The 11676-nt window shown below is 40.5% G+C and overlaps 1 protein-coding gene across 3 annotated transcripts in view; it reads left to right on the top strand.

Moving 5' to 3' along the window:
* Nucleotides 1–9: 9 nt before the first annotated feature.
* The window catches only part of EXOC5 (exocyst complex component 5), a 28496-nt gene continuing 16829 nt past the window's right edge, over nucleotides 10–11676 (top strand). For 2 of the 3 annotated variants that reach the window (XM_054198859.1, XM_054198858.1), the window contains exons 1-4: nucleotides 10–167; nucleotides 4981–5072; nucleotides 8650–8797; nucleotides 9204–9398. In XM_054198859.1, the coding sequence (XP_054054834.1) occupies nucleotides 141–167; nucleotides 4981–5072; nucleotides 8650–8797; nucleotides 9204–9398 (462 nt within the window). In that variant the 5' untranslated portion in view covers nucleotides 10–140. Of the gene's footprint in view, nucleotides 168–4980; nucleotides 5073–8649; nucleotides 8798–9203; nucleotides 9399–11676 lie in introns of those variants that run through there. The other variant, XM_054198860.1, reaches the window with a different exon arrangement.

The following is an 11676-nucleotide window of genomic DNA, read 5'->3' as shown; positions in this document are numbered from 1 at the left end:
GGCGCAGGCCCATTTCCGGCGGGCGGAGGCGGCGCCGCGGCAGCTGTTGCTGCTGCTGCCGGGGGCGGCCGGGACACAATGGGCGGCAGCGGTGGGGCGGCGGCAGGCCGCTGAGCAGCCCCGCCGCTCTCCCTGCGGCCATGGCTACCACGGCCGAGCTCTTCGAGGTGGGTGCGGGCAGCGCCCTGCGGGGTTTCCCCGGGCGGAGGGGGCCGCGCTGGGCCCGGGAGGCGGTGCTGGTTCTCTGAGGGGAAGGGGCGGCCTCACTCCGGCGAGCTGCTGCTCGGGCGGGGAGGGAAACGGGCGCGGGGTGAGGGCGGGTGGGAGCGGCGCGATGCCGGATCCTGAGGGAAGGGGGTGCCCGTGCGGGGGGGCTGAGGCGCTGGGGTGATGCCATGGGAGGAGGCAGGCCCTCGGCTTCCCTCAGGCCCCGGCCTGTGGTGTCCCTTAGGCCGGGGCCTGCTTCACCGGGGGGGTCCCAGGTCTTTGCAGAGGGTCACAGGCCATGCCAAGCCCGACCGCCGGGATAACGCGACCCTCCTTCTCCCGAGGGCACGTACTGAGTTGACCCCAGCACCGCGGTATCTCAGCGCGGCGTCTGCTTTTCTGAAATAAGGAAATAACTTTGCCTGCCCTTTAACCGCTATGGAACTGGGGCACAAGAAGACGAACAGCTTGGCCAAGGCCGTGCACGAGCAGGGCAGGAATATAGCAGGAGCCTGGCGAATTCTTCTCTCTCGGCCTGGGCTGCAGGCTCTCGTGATGTGATTAACAGAAAGTGTTTGTCCCCACTTGCTAGTGCATGGGGATGTGGTATCGTTACCAGGTGTCCTGTGTTTGGTCTCCGAGTCACTCAAGAGCCGGTTGTTCATTTGGTGTCTTAACACAGGGACATGCTTTGCCCAGCCTTCACGAAAGGTCTTCCTGTTTCTCTGGAAGATCCTTTATCTGGTTTATATAAACACATTGTGTGCACTTCTATTTATGAATCACTGTTATGACACATAAGTGTTGTGACTCACGTCTTTTGGCTTGCGTGGTTTAAAAAAATAGCAAGACCAATATACCAGGCTCTAAGTAGTTTAGATACCAGGTTGTATACCCTCTCCAACTGTCCTAGGAGTCCATTGATTTCTCAACATGATGACAGTGTGGTTCTCTTCTTTGTGGGAAGTTAAAGGTGACATAACTTGGATGTGGAAAGAAAACTCTTATGTTTTGGTTGCTTTGGATCATGTAACAATTTTTCCATTTTGCAACAGCAATAAAGATGAAATTGCAAAGTAGGTGAGGCCTTTGCCTAGATATAGGCCTTGAAATTATGTTTTCCAATATGGAAAATGTTTTTTCTTTCTCTCCTCCTCTTGCTTCTCTTTCAGTCCAAAGGCAAGAGAGGTTTTATTGATATTCACTAAATTAACGTTGCCTACTATTTAATTCGAAGACACTGCCAGGAAGGTTAGAACATGAAAACATACGCTTATTATGGGAATAACCCTTAGATGCATACTGAGGGTAGTATTTGTCTGCGATGTTCACATGAAAGTGTGTTTAAAAGTCATTTTCCATATAGATGTGTGACATTGTGTAGAAGGGTCTGTGCTTGAAACTGGGCACAGCATGGACTCAATTCTCCTTCATGTAACTTAAGGTATAATTTAACAATTATTACTTCTAAACTGGATTTTCATGTGGCTAGGTCCAGTGGAGTTTCATTTATACAGACCAGATCAAACCAGGTTATCATCCACTTCAGGCATATCTTTTATTAAATCAGTACTATTGGCTGAATAGCTAGGGTCACGTTAATTCATCTAGAGCTAAGAGGGAAGTTCAAAGCTGTGAAGAAATTGACTGTTAGGGCTCATCTGATAACAGGGAAAGGACTTGCAAATGACATTTGTAATAGCTGATTTTCAGCAATTTCTGCAGAACTGGATAGGAGACTTAAAATGGGAATTAGGCTGTCAGTTAGCTATAGGTAACTCTATTATCAAGATAGCATTAAAAAGAGCAAATGTATATGGAAGATATGATATACAAACAAAACTAAAAAAGTTTTGGATTTGCAGTGGAAGGTGTGAAATCATGTCTTAAAGTGACACTGTTGAACTTCATTTATTCTGTATAAATCAAATAGATTATTTTTAGCACACTCTGTGACAAGTTAGAAGAAAAAGCTCCTTTTGTTTCTCTGGTGGTCAGTATTCTGCACATAATAATGTCCCCTATGGTTACTATTTTTGAAGTAATACAGGACAGGATTTATATGATAAACAAATGAAAGAAAGGTCTCCTACGTAAGTGTCCTTGAAAAACAGATATTTTCCAAGTTATGCCCCTTTAAAATATTAGTACACCTGCACATAGCAGTGATTCTGCCATTGTTTAGGTCTAACTAAACTAATTAACATGTGTCAAATTGTTAAAACAAAATGCAGGTTTATAATTTTTGCAGAATAGCAGACGTTGCAGAAGGAGAGGCAGGCTGGGAGACAGCATGAGTGTTGCGGAAGAGGGGGACACATGTCAGTGCCTGTGCTGTGGGAAGGGCAGTGGAGGGGACTTGGCTGTTGCTGGCTCAGTTTGGCCTTGCAGCTGTTTGGGTGGCACTGAATTTGGGCTCAACCACATTGTTTGTTGCCATGTGCCCAGTTAGTTTTTGGGATGCAGGGGAGGGAACTGCAGGTACTCTGTGTGCACGTGCACTGGAGGGAGCTTTAGACAAGTGTAGAGGCATAATGGATAGAGCAAGATTAGCATTACAATATATTTTTTTTTGAGGGTTCAGGGCATGTGTATCAGATTTCCTTAGGAGAGGAGGCTTTCATGGGCTTGCAGAAAAACTCTTGCCAAAAAAAAAAAAATAGTTAAATTCAAGATCACTATGTGTGTGTATGTATTTATCTCTTAGTGCAAACACCTGAAGGGAGAAATGTCGAAAATGTTATATATGCACACGGAGCATCAGCAAACTGCGCACCCTTTATATAGGGTTCTTCCATAGCGTTGTACTTGGCATTGGTATCCTCGTAACTGGAGTGGTACTCCAGCTGAATTACGGGATCTTCAGAGGAAAGGTTGTGGTTGTGATTTTCATATAAAGGAGAAGTGCTGAGAAGAGCCATAAGGTAATTAGGAAGCTGGAGGACTCCCCTGAAGGGAATGTTACTGTACTGAATGGCTCATTTCACCTATAATTAAAATTGCAAAAATGTTCCCAAACATTTAGATGTAAAGATGACATAAGGGGAGAATTTACACTTGGTATGAAAATGCTGCATTATAACTTTTGATGAAAAGGATTCATGTGAAGGAAACTTAACGGTGTGTATAAGGAAGAACTGGGTTAAGGAGGTGAGCGATTTGTAGAGAAATTGTTTGTATGTGGTGCCATCCAGTTATTTTTGAACCTTAACCAAGGAAGCTGAGCAAAACGCGGTTATTCCCGGCAGTCTTTGAGTGAGGAGTTACTGGGTGATCTGTTGAAAGGGAGAGATTTTTGTCCTGTCTAGCAGGATTCAGCATGTTGCAAAGTGTATTTTGAAAAAACTTTTATATTTCCATTGAGTAGCTGGGCCTGACTGGATAGTGCGTAATGTGTTTTTGAGGAATGACAAAACCTGAACTGGCAATATTTGCTTTCCAACCCTTGTTTTTAGTTATTAAAATAATACTGCAAAGCTGTTTTTTTCCCTCCCTGTTACTTCTGACAAGGTTTTAGACCTATTGATACAAGAACCGTTTTGATACTTGTGGAGGTCTGTTTATTTTTTATTATTTTTGTTTTTTTTAAACCAAGCTTTTATTAAAAACAGTGGTGGCATGTTTGTATGTTTCATTATCAGAAATGAGTTGTGGCAAGTACCACTGTTAACCAGAGCCACTCCCAGCTCTGTGTTGGGTTGTGTTTCACAGTTTCAGAACCATTGCTGCATGTAATTTAAAAGCTTTTCATGAAATCCTGATGGTTGTGAGAATACTTTGCTTACTGATCTTAGATGTGCTGATGTTAGCACCCAGGCAATGCTGCTGAATTACCAATGAAGCTGAAGTGATAAATACTAGTTTTTTGAAGGATAGGTGTTGGACTATGTTTTGAGCATTTGATATTAACTATGTGAAGAAATGTTTCAGCTGGTTCAAGTATTAGCCCAACTAAAATTGGATCTCTTGGTTTTATAAGGAGGTCTCTGCCTTCAGAAAACATTTTTAGGTGGAGAAATAATCTTAACTCTTCATCGTTGTGTGGTATTTTTGTGGACGATCCAGCAAATATTGTAGAAGAAACTTGACTAACCTGGTGTTTTTAGCATCACTCATGCCCTGTTTTTCCTTCTTGGGAAGGTTAAGTCCATCAGCTGTTTTTATGCTTGCTTTGTGTTTTTTCCTTTTTATCTGCTTTGTTTCTGCAGCTGCAGTTTGATGTTGCGTAGTGTCCAGTGGCAATCTCACACTTTTTTTGCAATGGGGCAGTGCCTTGGTCAGTTCTGCTTGCGATGGCATGTTGTGAACTGCACCAGAGAGTTGAGCAACTGCAAAGAAAACTTAACTTTGCCACGTAATTTTTTTTAGGCAGATCAGTTCTATCTGATTTGCTGCAGAACTGACAGCTGGGTCTCATGATGTAATATCTCAAATCACTGTAGCTGCTGCATGGTTCAGACACTTTGTAATGACAAGCCATAGGCTCAGCTGGAAATAAGGACAGGTAATTTAGAGCCAACTCTTCACAGACCTGCAGCAAATTCTTTGCTAGTAGTCTGACAATCTCTAGCCTAGATGTTCAAACCCACCACATTAAGAACGGTGTTCTCTATATTAAATATTTAAACATAAGAGGTGATGGGGTAATTGTCAACACTGTACTTGCTCTTGATTGTAGTAAAGCTTCTAAATGCTTTCCAAATGATGTGTAAGCAGCTGCCTAAGGAACAACCTGCTGTGGCACATTGTAAAGAGTTTTTATTCTGTGGCTAGGAGCCTTTTGTGGCAGATGAATACATTGAACGCCTGGCATGGAGAACACCTGGAGGAGGTTCCAGAGGTGGAGAAGCTTTTGATCCGAAAAGGTAAAATAAAATTGCATAATAGTCAAAGTGAATGTATCTCTAATTGTACTGTTTTACTACACATATAACAAAAAGCCTGTATGTAGTGTTGGTGTGTGTCCAAGGAGGTTTTCATTTGGGAGAATTGCTAGAATTTGTGACCATGAACCAATTATTCAGAACCAATTATTCAGTAACAGGAGTAGGGAAAGTCACTTTCTGATTTAGACCTTTTGAATGAAGGAGAATTGATGTTGTTTGTCCTTGTCAGACATGAATGTTCCAAAGCACTAGAGTTGCCGGATTAAAGCATAATATGAGGCTTCACTGCTATGATAGTTAAGTCAATTTAATGAGTTTCTTGCTAGTTTAGCTCCCTGAGCTGGCTTGTAAGACCCAGTAGTTTACAGTCCTGGTGCAAAGAAAAGGCACAAACAGGTAGGATGGAAAGAAAGGCAGGAATGCAGCAATGTTGACTTAGATGGTTTTAAACTGAGATTGTGTGAATTTGTATAGTCTGAATCAAATGGAACAGCTTTCTGCTGCTGAATGGAGATGGGCTTGTGCCTCTCTTCCTTGCTTTTAGCTGCACACTGTAATGGCTCATCTTGCGCTAGCTCTAGGCATGTGATCTCATGATAAGGTAATCTAACTCACTAAAATGTCAGAAAACTAACCTGACAAGTAAAATAAATCAACTTTTTTTCTGGCTGGGTTAGCAATTTTGGGGGACTGGGAAGGCCTGGGAACAGGTGCAAAGGGAAGAGGCTGTGTGTCTGTGAGCTGGTGGTGAGAAGTTACGTGGGTGTGGAAAGGAGCTAGGGTAGGGAAAGTGGGGAAGGAGGAGGTAGTGCAGGACCTCCTCTTGTGTGTGGTGAGCTCGCTTGGCTTTGTTGAGAAACCTCACCCTGAGAAACAAGCCAGCATTGGGTGGTGCATTGGTAGCTCAGATAGACAGTTTTGTACGGTACTGTTCAACATCTAAGCTTTTGTACTCCAAACTTCTCGATCCTCTTTTATTTTAAAAGAGTCAATCTTTCAAGTAGTGGTACTTTTTAGCTTTTGTACCAGTATTGATAGTCTTTCTAGAGATGTAGTTAACTTACGTGTTTTCACTTTTTGCGTGATTATAACCTGGGAGATGAGCTTGAGCTTCTTCCTGTTTTATGGTTATAGGAACACTGTTGATCTACAGAGTCAACAGAAGTTTAGCTACCTGAATATTAATTTAGATTATGGTGGTATAAATTCAAAGTGCAATAGCTATTCCTTAGTGAGTTCTCACCCACATGGTCTCATTCTAGATTGAGATTGTTTGCAGTAACCAGAGCTAGAACTCTTTAAGAAGTTTAGGAATTACTAACTTCATAGACAAGCTGTTGTTATTCAGAAGCAAATACAAAAAGCTTCACTAGCATGGTCAAAGGATGTTCTTTCTGGAACAGTCTGGCTCTTCGGAGGTGTGTGAGAAGAGGAAGGATCTTGTTGGAGTTGTAGCAAGATGCTGAGCCCTTGATGTTCAATCTGGGACCTGTATCCTATGCAGAGCTTTACATGTGATTTAAACAGGAAGAAGCCTGGAAACATGTAACATTGCTTCCTGTAGCTCTTTCTCCACAGTTGTGCCTAGTACATGCTTTGGAGTAGTTAATGGTTGTACGAATACCAACTCAGTTTAACCTATCTTTTATGTTACTGCTAGTTTGCTTATGTTAACTTCTGTGATACACTTTCACATTTTTCAGGACAAGTGGGAGAATCCTGCAACAGTAAATATTTTTCTTGTGGCATCTTCTAGTATTGGACAGGGAGCCAAAATTAATATCAAAAAGAAACAGACCTTTTGGTGTATGTTTTTTCTCTTCTGTTTTTAGAAGATGATGCTTATGTTTGGTAGAAATAATGTTGGATTCTTTCTGTTCTGAAAAACTTGACCAGCAGCTACCTCTTCTATTTGAGCATTCTTTCTTCTCGCACTATATTGAATACTATTGCTGAATAAGTGCTGAGCTGGCACAATACCTGTTTAAAAAACAAACCCCAAACTGAACAGAATCAGCTTCTTAAAATAGAAACTATCTGTGCTTCTCTGTTTTTGTTTGAAAGTATGCTTTGAGTCACTTACTGTCATTTAAATTTTATTTTAAAATACTTTTGTAAACTTAAGTCTGTTCTTTGTGGTTTTCTGCAGAATCTAATGCAATATGCTTACTCTTGAGCTTCTGGCAAGCAGGAAGTGGAGGAAAGAAGTCATAAACATCTGCCTCAGTCCAGTTTTCTTTAATAAGTTGTGCCTTTAAGTCACTTACTGTTGTAAAGATACCACTTGAAATAGATTTTTAGGCTAATACAGTGAGCAAAAAGGCAGTTCACATGCTCCAGGCAGCAGGGTAAAAGCCAGTCATTTTAGCAGCAGAAGTTAAAACTGAAAATTCAGTGAACCTCCATGCAACTAAAGAGAATCACATTGGTATCACTTAGGTGTGGCTCGGAGAAAGCTCTAGATGTTGGCCAAGAGAGGTACTATAGTTGTTACTGGGAAGGAGCCGTGTGAAAGTAGAATAATACCTTCTACTTTTCCCTTGTGGTTGCTGAAAGTCTCGACCCCGTGCATGGGAAGCCAGGGGAGGGACAGTGCGTGTTCCTTCTGCCTTTCACCAGCACTGCAGGTTGGAAGGGCTTCACCTACTCTGTTCAGAAGGTATACTGTGAATATGTGAAAACGCAGATTCCTGAGTAGTCTAGAAATAACTCCCTGGAAGGTATTCCCATTTCCTCTCCTCTTCTGTTTTGACATTAAACCTGGACAGCAGAGTTCTCAGATCTTTCATGTGTTTTCAGTTATTAGTATGAGTTTTATGGCTGTGGAAGTTCTGGGAATAATCTATTCCTTGAGCATCAGTGACTGGGATGCTTAGAAAAGTATAAGCTGAAAAGATGACTGGAATGGGACAGAATGAACAAAAACAGGAATAAGAAAGAAAGAGATAGTGAGAATACAATGGCAAAGAATAGAGGAAATTTAAAAATGCATTCAGATGTACTGTGTTTGGGGAGAGTAAAATGTGAGTCTGAAAGAAAAATCGAAGTGATGGGAAAGAAAAAAAAACCCACCCTTAAAACGATATATGTTATAGGAAGAAAAGAAGTCAGGAAGCAACATGGTTATAACCAAAACAACATTATGAGACTACGTGATTGTATTTATTGCCCATTAATAGGGTGCTGATTTACAAGTTTATGGTCACATCTACAGTACAGTAGAAAATATTTTCTTGTTACAGCCCTTACATTGAAGGGATGTAGTAGCCTAAGCTCCTTTTGCCCTGATGAGACTTCTTTAGGGAAGGTGAGGATATAGGGATTTTTATACATGTAGCAGAGCCACATTCTTGAGTGATTAGTATTTAGGTATTCCCCTCTCCCTTGGCCTACGATTTGCGTGATCACATAGCTTTTTATTTAGGCGTAGAGTTCTACACAACCAGGGTGATATAGTTTAAAACAATTATTTTTTTTTTTAGATTTTTCAAACTCTCTGCAGAAGACAGTGTATTTTAAACTAAAGTTGGCTTTACTGTATTTTATTTTAAATCAGATTATTGGAAGAATTTGTAAATCATATCCAAGAATTACAGGTAATGGATGAAAGGATTCAGAGAAAGGTGGAGAAACTAGAACAGCAATGCCAGAAGGAAGCAAAGGAATTTGCCAAGAAAGTACAAGAGCTGCAGAAAAGCAATCAGGTAAAATCTAAAAAGTATAGTCAGTGCTAAGCTGCGCAAGTTTTAAAAGCGTCACATGATCTATTAACGTTTCTTGGTACAGCATGCTCCTGTTTGAGATAAAAATAAAGAGGGTTTGATGAAAACGGTTTCCCCTGTCAAAGGGGGCTTATCTGCATGTTCCATTAATGAGTATTAGCTATTCTGAAAGAAGTGAGTCTTTGCAATAGTTTAAAAGAAGACACTAAACTTTAAGCAGTTGTGTGCACTTAATTAGTGGTTCTGAGTAGTTCTGTAGCTCTGAGATACAGCACCTGGAAAACTGATGCCTGCATTCACTGTGCTTCTTACTGAAGTAAATTTAGTGCTTCCTAAAGTAGAGTAAATGGAAATCATGAGTTTTGTGTCCGTGTCTATGTTCTCCCAGGTTGCCTTCCAACATTTCCAAGAACTAGATGAGCACATCAGCTATGTAGCAACTAAGGTCTGTCACCTTGGCGACCAACTGGAGGGGGTAAACACGCCACGGCAACGGGCTGTGGAGGCTCAGAAGCTGATGAAATACTTTAATGAGTTTCTGGATGGAGAGCTGAAGTCTGATGTTTTTACAAACTCTGAAAAGGTAAGAGCTGTCAGCGGGATGAAAGCAGTTCAAAGCAATAAGCAGTACTGCCCTAATTACAAGCTGCTACCATGACTTGCCATGGTCAGACTTCAAACCAGTGAGTGACTGACTTGTTAAAGTTTCATTGTTCCGAAATGTAAATTAACAACACTGGGCTGCAGATTGCTGATAAAGCATTTGTATTCAGTGATGCTTAATGTGGCAATGTTGGCATTTTTCATTTTATGAAATTATCAGAGATTTGAGAAATGCTGGGAGGGCAACTTTAGAGTGCATACAATATCTGCCTTTTTCCTTTGAACCCCTTGCCTCAGATCCACCCTGTAATGCCGAACGTTTCTGAATACAACTTCTTTGTGAAACTTTACTCTGTTGGGTCAGTCCACTGGCCTTGGATACCTTTTTGTCACAGCATGCCTTTGGGCTTTGCGTAGTCCTGCGGTTATGTCTCCACCCTCTGAATTTAGAGGAACTGAGCAGGAAAACTTCAAAGAAATGTTAAAGCATTTTGTTTTTCTTACACTTCAAGAGTATGTTCATGAAGCAAATGTAATCTGAATGGTGTGGCTAACAGAAATAAACTGAAGGAAAGGTGTCCAGCTGTAAGCAAGAAGTCACATATTAAATTTCCCAATGCAGCTTAGAAAGATAAGTAAAGTTGTTGGTTTGGGTGTTGGTTTGTTTGTTTGGTTGTTTTTTTTAAGATATGTCCTGAAGAATTTTCCCACTCTTAAATTCTGTGCGTTGGTATGATTGTAGTCAGGAAAAAATTACAGTATGTGGAAACAGCAAAAACTTGGTTTGCACATTCAGCAAAAAATATGTGCTTGAAATGCAACTCATAAAGGACTCGAGAATAGGTTAATAGTCATCCCCTCTCTACTGAGCTGAAGATATCTCTCAGGGAAATGAAAAACTAATCATTTCATATAGTTGTGTTTCCAAGAAGTCAGTTGCATAGTGACTTTTGACTCATGGTCTGTGGATATATGGTAATTGCCAGTTGACAGTTTGCCCTAGTGAAAGAGGGAGCACATAACTTCTCTGACTTCCAAAGAAAATAGAACAGTTTCAACATAACAAAAGTTCTTCTATGGACAGCTTTTTCCAGATCTGCATAAGTTTTTCTTTTTTTTTTTTTTTTTTTCTTGAAGTAGAAATAAAACATACATTTTTAAAATGTTTAATGGCAACACGGTAAAAAACAAAGGATGAGTTTGAGAGAATTATGTGTTTTCTGCTAAAGAGTCTCATATAAAAATCAACTTTCACTGTACTTATAAAGTTTTGTAATACTTTCTGTTGGACTGTCTGAAAAAATGGTAGATAGATAAGATAAACCTGGAAATTGGTAAACAAATTAATCTTTAAACACCCTGAAGAATAATAAGACATTCAGCAAATCTGGAGGAAGACAAATGTCGTAAAGTAGAAGTTTTGTGCCAGTCTGCAGAGGAAGTGTGTGGGAACACAAACGAGATTTTCTGGATACAAGTTATTGTACTAATTTCAGTCAAGGTGGGTTGGTACTGTTAGTACTGTTCTGTAACTTTTTGCCGCCTAGTTTAAATAGTAAGTAGAAGTAGTATTTATAAAAGAACCTGCCTAGACATGCGCTATCACATCTTAAGGCATCTTTGAACTAAAAATAGGTTTAAAGTATGAGATAGTAACAAATATTCTTAAATGTAAAACCGAAATGCTTTGTCTTCTGATCTTTGAACTGATGTGGATTTTAGATAATGTTTTGGAGGATAATTTTTTTGTACTATGCGATCCCTCATAAATATAGGGTTTTCTTTGAGATGTTGAAGGCAGGGGATACTGTGAAAGGAAAGGCAGTTATTTCCGAGGGAATTCATATTTTTCTTAGTAGTGTCAGTTCTTAAAACTTGTTGGATTCCTTTTTTTCCCTACACTCAAGTTGGTGCTTCCCACATGACTTTCTCCTAGCCATACTGAACAATTTGTAATTTACCGTCTCTGTGAAGGTTTTTGCTTTCTGTCTTCTCCCATGTATTGTGTGTATTCATCTCCGGTATCCTTATAATTTCCCTTGCACTGTCAGCTAACCAGTCCCTCTCCTCTACTGAAGGAAGGTCTCGAAGTGAGCAAATGACTCTAATTAAAAGTTAAACTATCAAAATGATCTAGCAGCTCACTTGTTTAGCATGCACTACCATTGTCTTGTGTTTAATGTGTTTACTATTATTCTTACATACTTTCCTCCATTTATGTTCTGTACTCAACATTATTGCATTATGCCTTTTAACTT

Source organism: Rissa tridactyla, chromosome 4, assembly GCF_028500815.1.
Source record: "Rissa tridactyla isolate bRisTri1 chromosome 4, bRisTri1.patW.cur.20221130, whole genome shotgun sequence".
Lineage (NCBI taxonomy): Eukaryota > Metazoa > Chordata > Aves > Charadriiformes > Laridae > Rissa > Rissa tridactyla.
The sequence above is the reverse complement of the archived record's forward strand: the minus strand, read 5'-3'. Positions and strand labels throughout refer to the sequence as shown.